The 23,801-nt window shown below is 42.2% G+C and overlaps 1 protein-coding gene across 1 annotated transcript in view; it reads left to right on the top strand.

Annotated features, from left to right (window-relative positions):
• Window positions 1–237: 237 nt before the first annotated feature.
• itga9 (integrin, alpha 9) overlaps window positions 238–23,801 on the top strand; it is a gene marked incomplete at its 5' end in the record, with an annotated part of 48,781 nt that continues 25,217 nt past the window's right edge. Inside the window, 15 exons of the mRNA XM_083898184.1 lie at window positions 238–413; window positions 657–784; window positions 2,489–2,595; window positions 4,959–5,082; window positions 6,912–6,979; window positions 9,529–9,658; window positions 9,751–9,836; window positions 9,946–10,008; window positions 10,377–10,514; window positions 10,967–11,072; window positions 13,013–13,107; window positions 13,397–13,487; window positions 13,713–13,758; window positions 13,882–14,036; window positions 15,956–16,116. Coding sequence (XP_083754310.1) covers window positions 238–413; window positions 657–784; window positions 2,489–2,595; window positions 4,959–5,082; window positions 6,912–6,979; window positions 9,529–9,658; window positions 9,751–9,836; window positions 9,946–10,008; window positions 10,377–10,514; window positions 10,967–11,072; window positions 13,013–13,107; window positions 13,397–13,487; window positions 13,713–13,758; window positions 13,882–14,036; window positions 15,956–16,116 — 1,674 coding nt within the window. The remainder of the gene's footprint in view (window positions 414–656; window positions 785–2,488; window positions 2,596–4,958; window positions 5,083–6,911; window positions 6,980–9,528; window positions 9,659–9,750; window positions 9,837–9,945; window positions 10,009–10,376; window positions 10,515–10,966; window positions 11,073–13,012; window positions 13,108–13,396; window positions 13,488–13,712; window positions 13,759–13,881; window positions 14,037–15,955; window positions 16,117–23,801) is intronic.

Raw genomic sequence — 23,801 nt, 5'->3', positions numbered from 1 at the left:
TTCGCAGATTGACACAGAATGGAGAGAAGCTGACGCACCGTTATTTACCGGACTGTTAGCTTCCCTCCTCGAGCCTCTCCTCATGCCTTCACAGCCTGCATGTCGAGCTAAACCAGGGAGAAAGAGTTGAACAAAAACTTTTTTTTGACAATTGAAGTACTGACAATTCCTCATTGTTTTTTTTCCTTTTCACTTTTTTGGACACTTTAACCGCGTTTTTTTTTTTTTGCTAACGGGATGGCTCCTCTACGGAGACAAAACACAGGAGTACAAAATGTTTTTTATGTCTGTCTCTCCATTTCATTTGCTTATTCCTATAACATAGACTTAGAACATCCTTTAGTGTTCCGCGGACCGAACTCTAGTTTTTTTGGCTACTCTGTGCTGGAGCATTATCATGACAACACACGCTGGTGAGTCCAATAAAAATACTTCTTTTTTTTTGTATCACATTTGTACTTGTGAACCAATGTTTGCACCCAGTGTTTGGGCTTTACCCACACCCCCTACGTTTAAAGTGGTATCTTCTGAATTGTCCCAGTTATACAGAGCATGAATTGGGGTTTAAAACACTATTGAGGGCTGAAACCTCCACAGTGAGTGTCCCATATATATATATATATATATATATATACCTGTCCTCCTCGTGTTCGCAGGGTGATCGTGGGAGCTCCGAGGGCCAACTCCACCTACAGTAACTCTGTGCGCTCTCCTGGAGCTGTGTACAAGTGTCGAGTCCACAGCAACCCGGAGCGCCGCTGCACAGAGATGGACCTGGGCAGAGGTCAGTGACCGCAGCCCGCAGCATCACCACATGCAGCAGCAGCAGCAGCAGCAGCAGCCTCACAAGATGTGAACAGTTCAGAACAAGGGGAAAACTCACTCAGCTCACACTGAAAACCTAAACTCTCTCTGCTCTATTCCTCCCTCTCTGGGTTTTCTTGAAGCTTCTCTTGTCCACTCACTCTGCACAAAACTACCCCCCCCCCCCAAGCATCTGTTTTGTTTTATCAGAATAATGCAGCCTTAAGCTTCTCTTAACAGTGCCACTGTTGTTCTTTTCGCTCTCGACCTGCTTTCTGGGGACATGCAAAATACAAGAGGGGGTCCTGTGCGGTGGAGGTCCATAAATATTTTTTTGATAAATGTGATTTTTTCGGCTTCCACTAATATTTTCCAAGCACGTGAGCCAAAAGATTCAGCTGCGTGCCCCCCCCCCCCTCATAACCCTCCAGCTCTGCTCTCCGTGCACGCATGGCTTTAATATTAACCCTGGGCTCTGTCAATGTGTCACCAGCAAAAAAAACCCAACAGTGATCACAGTGAGCTGAACTGTGGTGGCCCTAAAGAAAACAACACAGTGACACAGACAAATACAGACTGTTTTACTGCACTGTAGTTCAGGCCTGAACCGTTAATCAAAATGTTATCAAAATCAAAATACACTGTATTATTTTTATGCCAAAATATGTATGAAAATATCATTTTAGATGAATTACCGTCCTGATCTATTCACATCTTATTCTACAGACTGGAGAGAACATCTTTGTTTCTCACAGATCTGCACAAATATCACAGTAATCACTTTTAAGTTATGCTTTTCGAATGAAAATTGGAATATCGTCATCCTTAATCATCCTAAAATGTGAAGTCATACCTTTTCCTTGAGTTTTAAAATGCTGATGGGACAAATCACTTAAGGATCACTTATGGCTGGATCTTTTATGTTTTTTTTAATTGAAGAGTCCAGAGTTTGGAGGGTTTATTTGCAGAAATAAACGCTTTTTTAGCTGCTTTTAAATGTCCAGAACTTGTGTTCCTTCTTTGTTTTTATGCCTTTTCTATTATGTTATCTATCTATCTATCTATCTATCTATCTATCTATCTATCTATCTATCTATCTATCTATCTATCTATCTATCTATCAAAACATCACAATCGTTATCGTAGCTTGAGGACCGTATGTACTTTTGACATCGGTCTTGTTTTCCAGTGGCCGTTATCTTGCTCTGCCATGTTTCCACAGCCGCCTGAATAGACAAACCAGTCAGACCATGCATGTCATGGTTTGAAACAGAAGCTCACAATGCAGACAAAGCAGCACATCCTTTGCGATATGCAAAGGCCACCATAGTTGTGGAGGGCTTTGCGAAGGAGTCGTCCTATTATCAAATCTGCAGTCTTACAGTCATCAGATGTCCCAAATTCATACGCACAGGACCTTTAATCGGTTGAGAAAGTAACTGGCATGTTACTCGGTTGTAGAAGATCTTACATATCAGACTTGTTTAAGTTTCAAATATTGATATTGATGCATACTTGCTGGTGTCGTCATGCGAGCTCAGTCGCATATTCACTGCGTCTCATGTAACTAATAAAACCCAGAGCTCCAAAAAAAAAACCTGACATCAGCTGACAAGAGATGATTTGCTCCAAGACTTCCTCCGACCTCATGACTCATCTACAAACTGCTCACATTGTCTTTCAGGAAACAAGCCGAGAGAGTCGTGTGGGAAGACGTGCCAGGGAGACAGGGACGACGAGTGGATGGGAGTGAGCCTGGCCCGTCAGGACAGAGCCGACGGCAAAGTACTGGTGAGTCCGGCGGAGGGGGTGGGGGCAAAACACCGCAGTGACTCCAGCAGACTGTTTAAAGCAAACCATGTATGCTCCTAAAAACAGGCCCCGATTATGTCTAAAATCACTGTTACAAATGTCTTACCATGAACCGCACTGTAAAACCACAGCTGGTCTCAACATTACAAGCCCTCTTTGCTTCCACTCTGTGCCACACGCTTACAACCTTTGAATGGCACAAGCTGACGTTCAGTCAGAGGATTTTCTTATTCTGTCTTCTGCATCTTCGGAGCTGAGGTCACAAGCGGAGGCAAGACACGTTTTGGAAAGCGCTGTGTGGTTACATAACGCTGTGAAGCATTCACCTCGTTTTTTGGAGCTGGAAGAGTTAGTGGAACAGGGTTTTTATTTTTGTCAAAAGTAGATTGTTGAGAGCAGAGTTTAGTTAACTCGGAAGAACTAACTTATTCGCGCTGCTGATCCCAGATGTGCTTGGCTGGGTTTTTTTTGCACACAGAGTGTGTTAGTTTTAGGCTTTAGCTCATCTCGGTAGTCTCATTTCATTAAAGATTAACCTTGGTCTATTGCGGTGGCTGGTGAGGGGGAATGGAGGCTTTCACGGAGAGTTTGAAGGAGAACGGTGGACTGGGCAACTCTTGAAACATGCATCACAGGTGTGAATGTGTCGTGAATATCTGTGGCTAATTGACCTCAGAACAAATTTGCCCCCCTCCTAGTCTCTATTTCTTTCACTTGTCCTTGATCCATCTTTTTTGTTCTTGTACCTCAATGGAATGTTTTGGCTTGACTTTCAAACCATAACTCTTGGCTTCACTTGTCAGCCTGTCCATCAAACTCTGAACACTTCTTGGAGTCGTCAGTAGAACGCTCTACACGGCACAGTAAATGCAAGCTTTAAGCTACAGTGCGTACAGTCTCCGGCCGTCCATAAAAAAAGAAAAAAGACATGATAAATCAAAGGTTGCAGCTTCACTCACTGAGCTGCCTGTTGCACTGCATCTTTTTTTAATCTCCTCTGAACGGACTCACGTTCCTGTGCAACACGAGCACTCGAGGCTGCGCGGCAGATGTGTACAGTGGTGATTTCATCTGCACTTTGGGGTGAACGTCTCGATTGCGACCTGAGAGCTCTGGAACATGACAGCAGCAGCAGCAGTGTACAGCAACAGTGCTGCTTTGACGGAACCTGTCACCTGCTGCAGCGCTCCTCTTGCTGTGTTTTGTCATTTTATTTTATTTAGCCTTAGTTTAATGGGGGGAACAGCTATTTTTTTCAAGGGAAAACAGGTAGCAGAGTAAATAAAACATCCCGTTGCAGACGTAAACACCAACAGAAGATATAGCCAAGAGCGTAACTCACAGAAATGAGACAGAGCTTTACAATTAGTGATACACAGACATGCAGAAGCTATCTCTTTCCTTTCCTTTTCCATTTTTTTTTTTTTTTTTTTTTTTTAAAAGAATCTGCCTCGATTACAGAGTTCACGACTGTGTGTTGCTCAAGCTTCGTTTCTCAACATAGCATCTTGCTTCCAGACAGTCATCCGACGCTGTGTGTGTGCGCGCCCACAATCACTCAACCTCTTCCATTCATTTAGATTGGCTGCGTGTGTGTCATGTGGGAGGGAGACTGGGGGGAATTAAACGGCGGAGATGGAGCAAATTTGTCTGCACAAAGGCGTCCAGAAGTGTCCCCCAGAGCCACAGGACCCCCACCACCACCACCACCAGGAACTAGATTATTACCACATTTACACATATACTGTATGTGGTCAGTATTATCGCAGAGGTCGAACTCTCGTCTATATTATCCTGTTTGCTGTGAGATGTTTTGAAAAACACATCTGCAAAATATTATTTTAAGGCTCATTCCAGCAATAAGAAATGTAATCCCTGTTTTAGCAGCGGCACATTAAAGCCTACATTAGTTCTGTTCCTGAACCTTCAACACACTTTGTTTTTTTTTTGTTCACTGTCTGAACCTCTCTGGCTTCTTCTACGTTTGCCTGTAGAGCAGCTATTTGGAAGTGAATATGTTTAAAACACTGTTAATGTTAATGTGAAAATTTCCCTGTTCATCATTTAGTGCATCTTGGGAAAAAACGGATCATAAGCTGCAGTCGAGATATTCACACCACAGACCATGGCTGTTATGGTCAGAGTTATGGATGGGCTGTAATTCCCCCTACCCTCTCTCTCATTGAGGACGGTTTGACAGCCACAGAGACTCGCTGACTCTGGCCCAGTGTGTCATGGGCCTAAACACTCCGCTCCGCACTGCTCGCACTCTGAAATGTTTGTGTTTACAGAACAAGCGTGCGTCTGAATTTGAAACTCTGCTCCTGCTTCTTCCTCGACAGGCTTGCGCTCACCGCTGGAAGAACGTCTACTACGACTCGGAGCACATCCTTCCGCACGGATACTGCTCCGTCATTCCTCCGACGCTGCAGGGCCGAACCAAACCGCTCATCCCCTGTTATGAAGGTACAGTCCACTTTGAGTCCATACACTCACACGTTCATACTCTGCTGGTACAGACGTCAGGAGCAGTTCGGTTTGGGGGTTAAGTGTCTTGTCAGTGGTGACATCGGCATGTAGACTGGTGGAGCCGGGGATCGAATCCCTGACCTTTTGCTAACCTGGAGCACAGGTTATGGTCTTAATTTGGACACGACATAGAAGCAGTGTCAATATTTTTGGCCTTTTTGGAGGAGAGGCATTTTTCTTCTCACCTTATTAAGTTTTTGTCTACAGCTTTAAATGTCCACGTACACTACCTTTCAAAAGTTTGTGGTCACTTAGAAATGTCCTTATTTTTGAAGGAAAAGCACTTTTTTTTTCAATGATTATAACATTAAATTAATCAGAAATACACTCTATACACGTCGGTGTATGGAGGCCCATTTCCAGCAACCATCTCTCCAGTGTTCTAATGGTACATTGTGTTTGCTAATGGTGTTAGAAGGCTATTGGATGGATTTGAAAACCCTTGTGCAATTATGTTCGCACAGCTGAAAATAGTTTTGCTGGTTCTTTGTTTCTAATCTTGTTCGTGTCAACTATATTTTCTATTCATTTTGCAACTCTTTTGATGAATAAAAGTGTGACTTTTAATGGAAAACACAAACAAATTGTATACCAAACTTTTGAACGATAGTGTATAAGCAACACATTTCATCTATAGTGCCACAGCAAAGCTGACATATATGGATTTCAGTAGAAGATCAGTTTTTTATGACATGCAGTATGGGTCATTAGTTCTTTGTTTTATAACAAAAATAACTTTCCAATAGCACTCAGCACACTTAACGTGTTATAATATGAACTGTCAGTCATCTCGTGACCGCACAGATTTCTTTTAGGACCCCATGATCAGTTTGGGAACCTATCTGTTTATCCTCCTCTGTGGTCACAATTCATCACAGCGTGTGCTCTTTTGCGGCCCCCGTCACCATTGCATGGACTTTTGGGCCCGTGATTGGTGTGTTGGCACCGAGGAACAGTAGCATGAGAACCTTGAAGTGTGATCTCTCGTTCTTCATCCAACAAGAAAACTCCAGCCCCTGCTGCTAAATGACACGCCATTTGTTATGCCAAATAAATGAACTTCTGTTCAGAGGAGGAGGGGGGGAACGGTTCAGATTTACTATGCAACCTTTCGGCAAAAGAACCCCCCCCCCCTCCGTTACAAAGGTACGACTAAAGCAATTGCTTTTTATGGATAATAAACTTGACTCTCGAACTTTCAGGGCGCAGATCTTAGCTCGGGTTTTGCAGAAATCATGTGTTTTAAGGAGATAAACAAGATTTCTTTTAATGACTGTAGCAAATCAAATCTATTTATGGTGCAGCGAGTTTTCCTGAGTGCACCCTCTGCAACAGTTAAAATCACATTGGGTTTGAATGTCCTGTGCTGCACTTTAAGCTGACTCATGCAATATAATATGTTCCTCATATGTTTTGATGTGACTGTGGGCTATTAATCCAAAGCTGTTTTACACCGTAATTGTGCACGCAGCACGTCAGGATTTCACTTCCTTCCGTAACTCTGTTGCCAAAGAGCCAGACAGACTTTGCATGAGACGATATTTACAGCACATTTTGTGCAGATCCAAACTCAATATTTTTGAAACCTGAGAACACTGTCATCCACCCCCCAAGTAATAGGTCTTCTTAGTCGACTTTCTGCCCCCAGATTCATCTTGGATGGGACTGGGACTTTGACTAGCTCCATATGGAATGCAGGAAAAAACTCCAGTAAACGCTGGCCCGAGCACATAGTGAAATCATTTGTGGTTTGCTCTTTCTTACAGACTATAAGCAAAAGTATGGGGAAGAACACGGCTCGTGCCAAGCCGGCATAGCAGGAGTTTTCACAGAGGTCAGTAACACTGCTTGTTCATTTCCTTAATCCATGTAAAAGTCACTGTCTGCTGATTGTTGTTTGTCTGGCACTTCATCAGTCACGTCACTGTTTAGTAAACTGAGAGTCTTAGTATTATATATTAACAAGGAAAGTATTGTTCTCATTTTCTTTGTTTGCCTTTTTTCCTCAGTCTAATATTATCATTTTATTGTTTCATCGCTGTTACCGTTACCACATGTCACCACATTTTTCATAGAACTATTCCCTCCTATGTGGATACTCTGACTCATCATACAGTATATACAGTACTTTTGAAGTTTCTTCTGCCTTCAAGGATATTAAATATTGTGGATGCATACAGTACATGTTATTTATTCAGTACTCTGGTGGAAGCTCACAGAGGATAAGATACTTCAGGAAATGCTACAGCGGCCTCACTTGACCTCTGGTGGGGCTCAACAAGATAAGGTGCTCGGGGGGGAAATGGTAAAAGTTTCCTTCTTCTCTCTATAGCACAGACTCACTTTACTATGTTTGCGTTGACACAGAGCAAAATACCTTTTTCTAACCTGGAAAACACCTTTTGGTCCCGTGCATGTGAGCTGTTAGGAACACAGTAGAGGTGTTGAGAGGTCAAATAGATTAAACGTTTAGTTTGACAGGAATATATCAGGAATACTGTGAAAGATGTGAAAGGTGTACATTTGATCACCTTAGACATTTTGTTTGCTTTACATTAGCAATATAATTCTTCCCCTAGTGTTTCCCACGAGCAGTTTGGTTCTGCAAATAGTGTCAAATTACAGCTACGCTTAATTTGCGACATACAGTAAACTGTGGTTTAACTGCTCTGGACTCAGAAATGTGTCTGCAGATCAAGGCTGTGCCCGTTAGGTAAAAACAATTCTCACTGTTGAAGAAATTGGGCAATATTTCATGTATTTAGTGGAGTTTGTTTAAATATTGTTATTACTTATGAGTCAAAAAGTGGGGTAATGGGTAATCATCAAGTAGTCAGTCAGTAGGGGAATGTATTAAAAGCTGTTTTGAACAGTAATTACCCTTTTAAATAATTTAAAAGCAGACATTTCAATTGTTCTTATTCTTATTCTTATTCTCTGCATTTTTATCATTTTTATCTAAATATTCTTTTATATGCTCTTATACAGTATACATATTTAGTTTAGGTCAGCATTACATCACATTCTAATCCTTGTGTTCAGCAGATAGATGGACATTTCAAGTGTTAACCCAAATGATGTGCCAACAATTATAATTTCTACCATGTTCACAGCAGTTTTAGAATATTCTCAATAACTTATGTTTAGCAGCTTTCCTGCAAAGCTTCTTGTAAACTACATTGCTAGGTTTACTTATCTGCAAATTTGTACACACATGGATTTTTCTGCCACTCATTTTGCTTCAAATGATCAGATGTTTGTGCTTGAACATCTTAAAACAGCCGTAGAGCAGAAAAAGTATGAGAGTATGAGGTCATGTTTTAGGGAATTGGGTTCATTGTTTCATTGCATAATCTCCAAAAACGAAAGCTGTGGAGGCGTGGCGCGTCGTCAATCTTTGTGAGATGTCTTAGTCGACATCTGGCTCCAGAAAAGAAAGATTCTGGTGAAGCTACTGCTTTAAACCCAAAGAGAAATCATCACACCCACTTTTTTGTTCCTTTTTTTTTTCACAGCCTGAGAACGTTACTGTCGATCTGTTAAAGCATTTGAATAACCCGCCTCCCCCCTCCCCTTTGAAAGAATGCGGGGAATTTGAACCAAAGGTGTCCAACTGTTAAACCTTATCCTTGCTTGAACCAGGGTCCGTGAGCCTGGTGGTGCCCAGATGTTTGACATCACAGTGCACAGGGGAGGTCTCCTGCTGAGTGAGGTCATTCACTTTGTTTGTATGCAGCATTGTTGTCAGAGGTGGCAAAAGTGCACGCTCTGGTGTAGAAACAATGCCAAAGAAACCATTAAAATACCTTGTAATTTTATAGTGCAGTCATGTGTTTTGGCCTCAAGCTTTTTATTTTACAGGTACATACAGTATGTATCTTAAAGAGTTAAACATGGCCATGTCGTTTTATTAAGGCATTTTAATAGTTTAAAGGAGAAGTGACTTGGTGTTTTCTTGTCCCGTTAAAACAGCAACTCTTACCAACTCCAGGAAGCGCTCCTGCCCAAAGAGTTTTCACATGCTCCAGCATAACATCAAGCATCAGCTGATGAGCAAGAACACAGCACCGTTTATTGGCTGCAGTTCAAACAGAGCGTCTTAATTGTCCCTTTCTGGCTCCATCGATAGCACCGTGCATCTTTATGGCTGTCAACTTTGCTCTGGCTCCGAATTCCGTCGTCACATCAAAGCTTCAGCTGGCATGCGGTCTGGATCTGTGGTTGAGAGCAGATAGCGCAAACCAGTCTGCGGCCACTGGTTAACCAGATCTTCACCCAGCTGTGTATTTCATGTTTTAACCCTCTCTTCAGCAGACTCCTGTGCTGCTGCTGCTGCTGCTGCTGTTGCAAAATCAATGAATGTGTGGTGTTTTTCGTTTTCAGGAGCTGGTGGTAATGGGTGCACCGGGTTCGTACTACTGGACTGGGACCATCAAAGTGTACAACCTGACCTCGGACTCTTTCTACAGCCCCAATAAAGACGACGTCGACTCCCACAGATACAGCTACCTCGGTATGAGTCTGTTAATGTGGAGGCCTGTGTCGAATATCCCAGATATGAGTATGAAGAAGCTGTAACTGATGACTCTCTCTGTGTGTCTCCAGGCTATGCTGTGACAGCGGGACACTTCTCCTCTCCTAATGTAATAGACATAGCTGCAGGGGCGCCTCAGCACAGCGGCAGTGGAAAAGTAGGGACTTCATCTGTTGCTTCATTTCCAGCCGGTGAACTGAAAACTTCTTTTGCTGCTGCTCGTTAAAACAGTGACTTTCTTTTTTTTTTTTTTTTCTCATGCACAGGTTTACATTTTCAAAATCGACGGTGTGTCTTTGGTGAAGAGTTTTCAAGCCTCAGGGAAAATGGTATGAACTGGGATGGGCCAAATAACAGTTCACTTTATATAAGTACATATTCTGTTTTGAGGTTATTATTGCAGCAGCATTTTTAAACCTAAATGTACCTCGGGGATTGTGTAGTCACATTTTAAGATACATTGCAGACATTGTATTTTAATATAGATCTGCTTTACTTGTGTCTCCTTTAACTGTTTAGACAACAACAATTTAGGAAGCGACACAGTTATGAGAAGCAGAGGAGACTGTGTGTGTGCACAGGTTTCTTTAATATTACCGTGTATATGAATTAAATCAGAATAGCTGACAAATGTATGAACCTGAAAGACACGTGTCTGTGATCTGACCCATTGCTCTGTGGCTCGGCTTGGTTCCAGATGGGCTCTTACTTTGGCTCCTCATTGTGTGCAGTTGATCTGAACCAGGACGGCTTGTCAGACCTGCTGGTCGGGGCACCCATGCACAGCCAGCTCCGGGATGAAGGCCAGGTGTCTGTGTACCTCAGCAAGGGAAATGTGAGTGGGATCCGTGGGTTGGTGGAAACATGATACTGTAGTTCACAGTCATTCACTGCAGCTCCTCTCTCTCTCTTTCTTTGACGTAGACATAACTTATTACCATGTCTCTGTCTAACTTTATGTAAGCTCATGTGTGATTAATTTTCTGACCATATTTAATATCATGTCATGGAATGGACTAGAACAGGAGAGCATTGTGTGACTCGGCAGTGAGAGTATTTAATCGCCCAAGAAAAAAAAAAAAGCTTCTGTTTATGAAGGGTTCATATTTACGAGTGCTTGTGAGGAAGCTGTCGTTCTGACTGTTTGGCTGCCGAATTTTTCAGATAAAAAGCCAAGTTTTTGCAGCTGTGGCCAAATCATCTCATCATTGTAGAAAAACTGCAGTCATTTCACCGGAGCGGTAAACTGTTGCAGCGTTTTGTGTAATCACCTGCTTCTGTTTTCAGGGGGTGATGGAAGAAGCCGGTGTTTTAACTGGTGACAACGCTTTTAACGCACACTTTGGGGAATGCATCGCTGCTATTGGGGACATAGATGACGACGGTTATCCAGGTCAGTAGTGAGTTTTAATGTCTTTGGTAACACTTCATATTAAGGAACATATATTCACCATCAACTAGGTGCTTACTAACATATATAAGTAGCATATAAGCCCTTTATTAGTAATTATTAAGCACGTATTAACACCTTATTCTACATACATTTAGATTTTTCCTAAATAAGGTGTTAATACGAGCTTAATATTTACTAATAAAGGGCTACTATTCTACTTATATGCATGTTAAGCGCCTATTTAATGGTGAATATGTGTTACCATGTCTTTATATATACATTTATTTAAAATAATTGTCTCAGAATATACAGCGCAGTCTCTCAGTTGTCACGGAATTGTAAGATGTACAATGTTTTATTGTACTATGGTGCTTTTTAATTTAAAAATAATAAAAAAAAAAACAGGACAGACCTTGCTAACACATGTTTTACTTTGGAAATTGGAAGTTGGAGAAACCTAATACGGTGACTTTCAAACTGTTCTTGTGGGGTCACCGAATTAAATGTAGCTGTCACAGGATGATTGATGAGATTATAAAGAACAAAAGGACCACACTGTAGTTTCAGCAAGCTTCAGTCCGTTTAACCCAAATCATTTGTGTCGTACATTAGCGCTGACCGTTGCCACATGTTTGTAGATGGTATTTTGAAAAGTCTTCCCCAGCAATTTCTGTAATATAGTAAAAATGATAAAACATATTCTTAGGTGGTAAGTGTCCTTGAATGCATCACACAGGCGAGACATAAAAACAAACCCTACTCTCAGAGCAATTGCCAAAGTCCCTCACTATATGTGGTCATGTAAACTATTTTTAGCCACATGTGAGAAGTCAAAACAAAGCTGGCGGCCATGTTTTATACTATAAACCTTTATGACGGCTCTCATGAGGTCTATGAAGTTGTAACCCGGGCAATGCCAACCACCTTATTACAGCGTTCAGTGCTATTGTCCCGTAGTCATGCAACAGAACCGTTTCCTCCGTCATCTGGTGAGCAATTACGTTACAGCGCCCTCAGGCAAAAATGTTGGCTTGTTCAGTAGGTGCAAACGAAACGCGTCATTTTTGACAGACATTTTGTTTCAATTACCCCGCGGCAAAGGGTGACACGACGAAAAAATGTTTCCCTCTCTCATCCTCGTGCGCAGATTTAACCAGATGAAATCCAAATTAGCTGCACACACACACACACACAGACGAGAACGTGCACCGCCTGTTTCCCTCATGGCTCAACTTGGCATCCGTCTCAGACTTGAGGCTGGAAGCCACCGCTGGGTTTCATCTCTGTGTGAGATACTGTGTGCCTGCAGCCTGGCACGGTGTGTGTGTGTGTGTATGTGTGGGGAGAAAGATGGCAGCTGTAAAGTATAATTCATCCTGTAAGTCGTCAGTCTTGGAGTGTCGAAAGACTCAGACTTCCTCGCTAAGTGAAAATATTATTTACAGCTTTAACTGCTGCCATTTAATTTGAAAGAACTACTGTGGAAATGTTAAAAAAAAATAATACATTTGGTTTCGTTAACAACTTTCACGAAATGAGTTAATTATCGTGTGATTTTTACCAAACAGAAACAATCCGTTACCGTTTCTGCTTTGCTACGACGAACCGCGCGGCCTGGAAGTGTTTTGGTTTATAAAAAGAACGTTTATATGTTATAAGGGACTTTGTGTGAAAACTGCATAAGGAGACGTTGTTTCAGTGCTCTCGCCAGCACTTTATAGTCTTGTTTCCACTTTCTCAGAGGTCGCACACGTTTTTATGGCCACTAACAACACTTAATTGTCTATTAAATGCCTTACTGTAACCACTTGTTTCCCAGGCACTGGCCCAATTGAAAGTAAACAGAAGATTAATGAAAACATTTGTACACACTTTACGTCGACATACATTTCTGTTCCAACTTTTCTAAACACATTTATGTCCTGTATTTGTCTTTTCAGATGTAGCCATAGGAGCACCTGAAGAAGATGACTATGGAGGAGCTGTGTATATCTACCACGGGGATTCCACAGGAATCATTAGCAAGTACTCCATGGTATATTTATTTTTTTTGTCTCCCAGTTAAAATGATCTTGCTGGCACTTGATTATTACATAAACACGTTATAATGCACAATTTGTACTATTCTGAGCTGTGTTTTTTCAGCTTTAACCAAACTGGCCGTTCTCCATCCAAATGTGTGATGTGTTATTTACAACATGTCTGTAAAAGCAAAAGATTGAGCGATGGGAAAAACAAACGGCTAGGGAAAAAATACATTACACAATGTCCTCTTGTCCATCTTGGCCCACGTGTTGTTTAAAGGCCGGTATCATCTGTTACAGAAACTGTCTGGGCGCAGTATAAACCCTGGCCTGCAGATGTTTGGCCAGTCGATCTCTGGCAACGTGGACATGGATGGCAATGGATACGCAGGTAAAGTCCGGACAGGAAAAATGAAATGATTTTGCACCCTTTGGCACCCTCATGTTTTTCCCCGGCTCTCACTGAGTCACAGACTCGTGACAGAGGCATCTTGTTTACTGCATTCTTCAGCTGACGTCCACACTCAGTCAGCATGACAGTTAAACATCTCTGTGCATTGTCGTGGATTTGCAGGTGTAAATTGTACTGTCAGCAGACTTATTTTTTTCATTGCAGATGTCACTATTGGAGCGTTCATGGCTGATAGCGTGGTGCTGTTGAGGTGAACCACACTGACACACATCCTTGCGACACACCGCTATTTTGTTTTTGCCTTAATTTGAGTGCGTTTTCAGTGTCTGATCTTTCCCACACTCTGTTCCTGTGTTGGCTGCTGTGGTTGCAGGACGCGGCCTGTCATTACGGTGGATGTCTCCATCTTCCTCCCCGTCTCCATCAACATCTCTGTGCCGCAGTGTCACGAGGGCCACCAGAACCTCAACTGCTTCAACGTCACGGTGTGCATGCGCTTCAGGGGGAGGCAGCTGCCGGGGCAAATAGGTGAGGAAAATCGATGCAAGGAAAACGAACAATGAACAAACATTTATGCCATTTAAATCTGTATCATTCTCTGACACATTTAAATTGCCACAGAAGCAATCATATTTTGTCCCACAATGTAACTGGTTGCTATCGTCTCCATGTAGATCATATTCAACTGTCAGACCAATATAAATGTTTATTGTCTTCCCTCAATTATATCAACTATTCAAAATGTATTATAAATCAAATAATTATCAAAATGAATACAAATTAGCACAGTACAATAAACAAACTGACAGTACCGACAAGGATAATGCTCCCTGGCAACTGAAAGCTGAGGCTTGACCACAAAGTAAAAAATTTTGACAAATTTTGTCAAACAACAGTTGTCAAAAGTATCTTAGCAACTGACTAAATCGGGCTTAAGTTGTTCGGCTTGTAGAGAGTACATCGTTGAATCTATGACAGTATTTTGGAATATGAGGAAACTTATGTGTTTAGCACAGAGTGAGAGCCTGGGATCATTCTCTTTACTTAAAACCAAAGCCAAATAAAACGAAGGAACATAGTGAGCTTGGCTCTCGCCAGAGTTCTTTTTAAGTAAATATACCAGTTGGTTATCTTAAAAACTTAGAAACAAACATGTTGTATCTCACATATTCGATGAAATGTTTTAAAAAAAAAAACAACTTGAAAATCCTTTGTTCGTGACCAGAGTAAAAGCCCGGTGATTTTCTTTCTTCGGTCTTGTCGTCACATTGAATTTTGAGCCAGAAATCTCAGCGGACGTTCGTCAACACATCAGTGAAACACTTACAGATGTGTTCTGTACAATATTATCCGCTAAGTTTAAGCAGTGATTGAACATTAGTCGATCATGTGATCGGTCATATGTGCTTCGAATGTAGCCTGTCGCTGGCTGTCAGTGCTCATGGCCGACGGTTTACCCTTCAGCCCTTGCTCACTGGCTCTTGGGTGCGGTGCCTGTCGAGTGCTGAGGTGCCCTCTTGTTCCAGTGTTTGGGTGTGGTTATTCGTAGCCCTCCCCTGGGGAGCAGGATCTGTCGTTACATAATGACTATATCCCCGGCTCTCAGGAATAAAGCTTCTCTGTTTAACCCTCTGGCAAACGCCATGGAAATTTCAGCACCATGTGTTTTTGGTGACTCCCAAAATGAAACCTTCCTTTGCCTCCTCTGGAGTGAGATCATGACGTTTCCCCCGGTTGGGCCGAGGAAACAGTAGGCTTTGGTCCGACTGGAGTGTGTGTGCGCCACCCCTCCCACTGTTTTACCAGTGTCACACCCTCTTGAAGCAATTACTACAGACTAAGGCTGATTCATTCAGAGGAATGGATGTGAAACAGCCAGAAGCCCATATATGGTTTGTTTCTTGGAAACATTAGTAATGAAGGATTGACTACAGAAGAACTATTTCTCATTTCAAAATAGATTTTAAAGTGTCTCTAAAGCGTCACTGAGACCAGGACCAGACCCAGTATGAAGGTTATGATTGAAATGTTCTCTTTCGCAGCAATAATTCTCTGCTGGGACTATTAATTTCCTTTTTGTGTTAGTCTTTATCTCCTTACCATGAGTTATATGACTTTATCTTTAACGCAAAGTCAATTTGTCAACATAAATGAAAATAGGTTGTACTGCAACACTCGTCTAATGTTTGTGGATGAAATATTGTCCATATTGAATCAAAAATTATCAGTTAAGTCAAACATGTTCCCATATTTCCCGCTGGCTCCCATTAATTTGACAGCAACAAGATATAATTGACTTTTCCCCCGTGTTTTAACAGCACGGCACAGCATTTTTTGGCAGAGAACCAAACCCTGCATACTCAAAGTGTTTCCCAAGTTTATCTTTACTGTCCGACACGCCACTGTTAGTTTGTATTATGTGTAATGCTGTTTGCGTCTCTTCTCAGAATTGCTGTATAACCTGACAGCTGATGCGGACAAGCGACAGAAGAGCCAGCCCTCGCGGGTTTACTTCATTCGCGGTGGATCTCAGATCAGCCAGATGAGCCAGCAGCTCAGCCTGGACATCAACAGAGAGGAGTGCCAGCGCTACACTGCCTACGTTAAGGTATGTTTGGAACGCCTGTTGCCAGTTATGTTGGATTGTGTCCTCAGCTGATCCCTCAGTTTCTTTCCCATGACCTTAAGCACACTCACCCTGCAGTGTTGATTTGTGCTTTGAGTTATTTGCTTAAGTGGCCTGTTTTTTGATTATTTCATTTGATTTTGTTTGCAACATCGAAATTGTTTTATTTTTGTTTCCATCAAACAAACAAAAAAGTGATTGCATAAAGACAGGAGGACCATCACATATCACACAGTGATGTAATCGTTGCTGAAGGCTATAACAGTCGTCTCCTGGGTAGTTAATTGTGTCGTCCTGCTGGGTTCGGTTAAAGGTGCACTCGATGGTTCATGAAAAGATGCCGCTCCAGTGTGCGTCTGCAGAAACTGACAGGAACAGGAAACAGAGTCTTCTTTGTCACCGCATAGTCCTTCTATTGTGTTCCTCTGCGATTAAGTCATGTAGCCACACAGGGTCCTCGTCCTGAGGTCACGTCTGTGTTCCTCATCTAATACAGGGGGCCCATTACAGGCCTGTAAATTTCACAGGCGTTCTTAACGCCGTTTCTCCAGGCACTTTCTCCATGGGAGCCTGAGCTGCTATCTAAGGGGGGGCTGTCTTTGTGGCGCCTGCCTCTCTTCTCTCAGCCGTTCAGACTGTAATGAGTGCGTATCACACAGAGCAGCCGTAGCAATAAGACGCAGCAAAATCGGACATGTGTTGATACAGCCTCTCCATTAAAGCTGGATAACACATATTCAAACGTAATTTTCCTCTTCTCTTCATACTTTTTTTTATTATTCTTACTTTCAACACACTCCCGACATTACGGGCAGGCTAAGTCCTGTAAAGTGGGGTTTCTGCCCAAAGTAAAGCTGACACATTTCAACACTCGAAAGCAAAATGTCCTCAGGTTTGTGGGTGGGCAAGTGAATGATCACTCAGTCGATGCATGTAGCTGCCACTTGTCTGTGGCATCTCTCTGGCTGTGAGATAAACACATTTTAACTTTAAGTGCCATCCATCAGGCCAGACGCAGACTTCAGTTTAAAGCCGTGCTTTGTAGCTGGGGGGTTTATTTAGCATGAGGGCTGTAAATGAAGAAGCGCTCACTTGGTTGACTCTACTTAAACATTATAAAAATCCACTCATGGTGAACACGTAAAATTTTAAATTTGACCTTTTTCTTAGGATCATATCTTCTGCAAACACTTCTTTTAAGGATTAAAAAGATGTTATATTCAACCTTTTAACTGTTCAGGCAGGTGGATTTTGATACTCAATATATACGTCAATATCTTTTTGTGTGACTTCACCTGGATGCAAATACTATAACATATTTGCTCTCTAGGACTATTTCTTTTGGCTCGGCCGTGGTGTGAAGTGCCGTGTGGTTGCTCCTGCTGCTGTGTGTATTATTTTTTCACTGTATGTTTTTCACAAATTCCACCTGCTCGGCAGCAAAAGTCTAAAGTGCAACTCCCAGAGCTACCAAATGCCCGAAAAGCCACACAGGATGGCGAAGGTGTGGTTCTCAAATGACAATCCTCCCAGACTGTTTAAACCCTAAATGACTTGTATATGTCTAAAAAAGAAAATGTAATGACCTAGCATGATAAGTGAGAAGTAAATGAATCATTATAATCAGAAATGATCTGTCTCTGCTCTGTGAGCAGGTCACGTCTGCTTGACCATCATTTATCATCTCCCTCATGTGTCTGCCAGCTCTCCCATTCTTTAGGAGAGGTATGTTAATGCAAACCAGCTGGTTGCCATCCTCAAGTGGGAGGGAGTGGGTTCGACGCTGTTCACCCCCCCGGTTTTCTCTTGCCTAAAAACATGTGGTGAAAATCCAGGATTTCAGCTACAGTGTCACAGCAGGGCAGTGGGTTACTGTTGTGTCAACTGGGGGCTGCATGCTTATGCGCTGCTGATGGAAAACCCTCACGTCAGGGTCGATTGCTCGGGATATGGTGCGTGAGGGCCGGTGGAAGCAGGCTATGAGCTATTCTTAACTGCTGTCACGTTTGCAACGACTCTGGCCATCTGTCCACTGAGGTTTAATAATGCACCGTTAAAGTTGTTCGAATTGGCGTTCGAATAGGGTTTTAAGTTACAAATGTTGCTGCGTTGTTGTGAACACAAAGCAAAAACAGGAGTTATTCAAAGAGCACAAAGCACAGAAGCCAATAGTTCAGTCCTAACATTTTTGCATAATTCCTTTGGAAATTATGCAAGACCTTCATGTTGATCATTTTAAACATGTTTTCATTGGCAATGGCCGACAACATACCATTCCTCCAGATGGACTTTGTTTGGGTATTTTTAGCTAAATAAACTCCACGCAGGCTTTTACTTCTGTTGCACCTCACGTTAGGGAGGGAAAGCGCTGATGACTGATCACTGATTAGGGTTCGGAAGACCAGTGGGGCTGTGCGCGAGATGGAAATGAGTCAAAATAACAAAACTGTAACCGGAAATTCTTCAGCTGAATTTGTTTTATTGAGTAATTTTGAGCACTTATAGTTATATGGCTTGAATGCTTGGTTTATTATTCATGTGTGCATGGATGTCTCACTGAACTGAACTTTATTATCAGGGACAGAGTGAATTCTTATGGGTTGAATCTTCTTCTGGTGTAGGACGGACTTGATTAAGACCCGTGGGGAATGGAAACAATGATAACAGCATGATGCTCACAGAGACAGCTCTCATATTCTCTTATTCATCTGTATGCATACCAACTGTTGAGTGGACGACATCAGTGGAGCAGGTGTGATGTCAACGTTACATTGTGATATACAACGAGTCGTAACTTCAAATTATAAAGCAGTCATTATTCACTGTGTCACATGTTGATCGGTCAAAGACTTGCTTTTACTGCTCACTTATGCTTTGATTTACTGCTCGTCTTGGTAAACACAGTTAAAGGATTCCTCAGTTAGCTGTTAAGCACTCTCGTCTTGATCTCGGCTCATGCCGTGTTTACATTTCCGGGCCATTCGTCCGTCGTCGTGTACATGTTTCTGCTCCAGCAGGTCCCAGTCGTCCCAGTGCACGTGAGCTTTGACACCGTGCCAAGAGCCACTTCCATTTGTGGTCATGAGTGGTACTATGGATGCAGCGCAGTCCCCGAGGAGGAGCTAAAATAGGCAGCTCGAGTCCTGCCTGTAACAGTTGCCTGTTTAATTTAGCTCGTAAAAGTATCCTGCTCACTTTCCTCTGGCCTATATTCCACTCAGTGTGTGCCCTATATCTTATGTCCCCTGGACATTTGCTTGGCACCAACAGAGTATTTAAAGCTCCATCAAGTTTTTACCTTGAAGACTGATGTTGGTTATTGGGGCATCTGCGGCATGAATATCTATTTGTGAAAGCTTTATGCTTTGAAACGCTCTCAAGTTTCCAGTTACATGTCGGTGAATGGAAAAACTGGATTTGTGGACATGTTGCATGTGAGCAGCAGAGTGCATGAGATGGACAGATGATGGCCGGTGATGTTACTTACAGGGTCAATGGTTGGCAAACAAACAATAGGTGGACAATCCATCGTTTTAATGTATATTGTAAATGATTATAATGAAGATGCTCACTCAGGGTCACGAGGGTTGTGCACTCTTAGAAATAACGGTTCCAAAAGTGTTCTTCTACAAGGGCTGAGGTTCTACCTATAACCATTTGTTTTTTTAAGGATTCTTGGTAATAATAATGGTTCAGTAAGAAACATCTTGATCCAGAGAACCCTTTAAAGCCCCTTTTCTGAATAAAGGGTTTTAAAAGGCTTCTTGATAACACTAAGGGTTTCTTTATTAAAGGTTCTACCTGTAACCAAATAGGGTTCTCCTATGAGGACAAGCCCAAGAACCTTATATGGTTCTACTTAGCTCTTTTATTTCTAAGAGTGTGGTGCCAGTCCCAGCTGACATAGGGTGAAAGGTATATAGGAGATGCTTCTCCATTTAAATAACTTTAGTATCACTAAATGACCACAACTGGTAAATACATAGTTGATCTTAGGTTATATTCAAGCAAAAATACAAAGTTTGTGAACTTGTTTTCATAGTCATCTCTAGCAGGAAACTGACTTAAGTTGGGTTTATAATTGGATAAAAGACATTATGTACATGTCAGCTTGGGTTACTGGAACATACAGAGAGCTTCTTTCCCACAGTTTCCTGATAGTTTGTGAAAGAAATTGGAAAAATTATTATATGATGATTATAAATGATCATTCTTGTTTGCTTCCCCACCTGAAGAAGAAGATAATGCGCTACACGCTTAGATATAAGGGTTCCAAAAGGGTCCTTCTACAAGGGCTGAGGTTCAACCTGGAACCATTTGCTTCTGAAAAACCCTTTCCTGGAGAGTTCTTCAAGGGTTCTTGGTAACACCAATGGTTCCACAGAACCATTTTGACAGAGCCAGAGAACCCTTTTAAACCCCTTTCCTGAATAAAGGGTTTTAAAGGGTTCTTGGTTGAACCCTCCAAAAGGGTTTCAGGAGGAACCTTTATAAAATGGTTCTACCTGGAGCCAAAAAAGGGTTCTCCTATGAGGACAAGCCAAATAACCTTATATGGTTCTACTTAGCACTTTCATTTCTAAGAGTGTACTGATCAATCACTGAATGGATATGATATGATGTGAATGGGTATGACAGATTTGTGATAGAAATAAAAGTGCTGCACATATAATATGCTGTATAAACGTGTGTGAATTGGTGAATGGCAAAACTGTGGTGTAAAGCAGCTTTGAGTGGTCAACAAGACTAGAAAAGCATTGTATAAATACAAACCGTTTACCATTAGGAAAAGAAAAGAAATCAACTTTATTGTCATTGTACAAACGAAACTGTATGTGTAAGACTGTTGGTTATTGCTTTCTCATAAAGTATCTGGTGCCAGACAGGGAGGTGCAGCTCAATGTCGAAAATGAAGTACCTACACTGATCTATGAGTGACAGCTCACCTGGCAGTGTGTGCAGTGCACTTACATCCACTAATCTGGACCTCAAAGGAAAGTCAAAACAAATGTGAATAATCATTTACGCTTAGTGTTTGACCCTAGTCTGATCCCCACAGACAAACAGGAAGTAGGGCAGAGTGGGAGTTCCTGTTGCTGTCGCTCCCCAAAGAATCTCCAGTCAGACGAAGTCCCAGAGTCTCAGCACAGTCTGGCACGTGGAGACTACGAGCCAGGCTCCTTCCACACTGCCCGCTTTGTTTTCCTCTGAACATTTCAATAGAAACGTGCAATTCCCTTGATGCCATTCCCCTGGTTTTCATTTAGCACAGGCCAAGAGAAGTGATACAATGAAAGTATATAGTGGGGAGGTAATCAGATCCAGCTGCCGTTTATTAAATATGGCACCAACTCGAGCGCCTACTGTATTCATAAAGACTGCAATAACAGAAAGGGATTTAAAAAAATACTAAATCAGTGTCCTGCAATAATAAAGCACGTGAGAAATGTTACAAACGCTCTCATACAGTACAAATACGTTGGTCTCAGTGCTTTGTCTGCGAGTATTAATTTTGACGGCGTTCACTGGATACCAAAGAAGAAGCTATTCAGGTTAATTTTAGCTCAGGGTAATATATCGGTCAGGATATCCCTACATGGTCATGCCAGAGTGAACGGGCTTGTTTTTGGAGAACACAGACTCCAACAGACTTTTGTTACTGTAAAACAGATCAAACCTCTCATGGAGTTCATTCAGTGAAACGTGCACTGGAGATATTTTTGCGGTATCGCCGCTCATTAGTGGCACTCTGTGCCGTTGCCATAGTAAATCCATCGTTGTTAGTTACATCACGGCGGACCAAAGGTTCGGCAGATTTCATGATTTGTGGATCTTGGCAGCGGCGAATTCTGGGCAGAATGTTTCCGCAGCTTTTTGGCTGCTTCGCTGCCACACAATGCCACTGCAAAGCGGCGTACTGGGTGGCCAAGTCTAACCACAATGAGTTTCTCTCGCCATGTCTCCCGCTTTCCACTGCAGAGGAAACATGAATGTATATGCGTATTTAGTGGGAACACGCTCAACCTGTTTGATAAAAGAACGTGCGTAAATTCCTGGTGAGGTGCCGTCAGTGTCACAATCTACTTCCTGTATAAATCTGCCACACAGGAAGTGCAGTAAATATATACAGTACAGAGGATATTTGTTTATATCTGGCAGCGACGCTCACCTGCCTTCATTTGACTAATTTCTGCCGTGAGTTTTATCAGCGCTTTGTCTGAAAACAATGGCTCCAACAATAACAGAGGAGCAGATTTCATGCACAGTGACGAGATCGGCTGCAGGAAGCATCTGGACACGTCCTCCGTCACCAGGATGGAATAGATTTAAACACAAACACGGCAAAGTTTTCACATACGTTAACTTTCAACAAAAGCATGCATTTAGAGTGTCATGTTATTTAAACGGCAGGACGTGATGCAGAAACTGGTAGCTGTGAACTTAAAGGAGGTCATTCTCGTTCTTTTATTGTTGTTTATTTTGAATGAGATCGCAGATTAACACGCTTCCTGTTTATGCAGAATAAACATTTCTTTTTACAGAATGTTGAGCGACGTTAATCTCTCAAAGACAGGAAGTCTTCAGATGCTTGTTGTTGCTTTTAAATACCAAAGAAAGTCAAATAATTACATCTGATGCTTTTGGTTTTAGGATCTCAATAAATCATTGATTGTGTCTGACAGATCTTCTGCCATGTGTGATAGTCTAAATATTCTGTTTATTATGGTAGATGTAGTATTTATAGCATTATTCCAAATCCACCCTTTTTCTATTGGATTCACATGTCTCAAAGCACAGAGCTGCTTCCTTCATCTCGGTTCCTCTTCCCCTTTTTCCCTCAGCAAAGGTTAGGTTTGTGTTACCTCTCAGGAGAGAGCCCAGCATGTGTCCATGCAGTGACTCAACACTCATCAGACAGGTTACAATAGAGATCGTCAGGGGCTTAAAAGTGGATAGATGTGATGGTGGTTGGAGCTCCAGGTCAAGAATTCAGAAAATGAAGAGGCTCTAATACAAGAGTCAGGACCCTTTTAGACAAATTTACCTTCTCTGCATTCTCCTGGATTCCGAGAGCTCAACCTTAGGGTCATTTCAAGAGCGTAAAGCCTTGTAATTCTCTCAAATGAGACGTAATAGCTCTGGAAATAGCACAGAAACAAACAATGCGTTGTGAATATCACAATGTGGGAGCTGAGTGAGGAGGAACTGTATTTATAGGAGGCTGCTGGCTTGCTCTCAGATCCAGATATTACAGTACACTAACGCAGCCATGGTTCGCGCTGGCGCTAAATCAAGTCGTTGTTGATAGAACGTAGTAAAAATAACACGCTGATGAATTCGGTATGTTTCGGACACAAACCTATTCCATCTGCCAATTTCCAGTGGGGGGAGGGTGAGGCACCTTTTTCTCCTCCTTTATAAATCCCAGCTGTGGTTTTTAACTGTCCAAGGGTCAAATGTTGAATGCTTTCTTCGTGATGCATGCGAGGCCGTAAAAAGTTTCCTGCAATTTGTGTTTACGCGAGCGTTGTTTTTAAAAGCAGTAAATTCAATACACTTTGGATCCTCTGAGGCGTCAGAGAGACGTATATCTCCTTATCTGCACCCCTGGGATCTTTGTCGAGGCAGCGTCGGTTTTACTGGAAGTTGAGGTTGTGTGAGTCACG

The sequence above is a fragment of the Microchirus variegatus genome (assembly GCF_963457635.1).
Source record: "Microchirus variegatus genome assembly, chromosome: 11".
NCBI lineage: Eukaryota > Metazoa > Chordata > Actinopteri > Pleuronectiformes > Soleidae > Microchirus > Microchirus variegatus.
The sequence above is the reverse complement of the archived record's forward strand: the minus strand, read 5'-3'. Positions and strand labels throughout refer to the sequence as shown.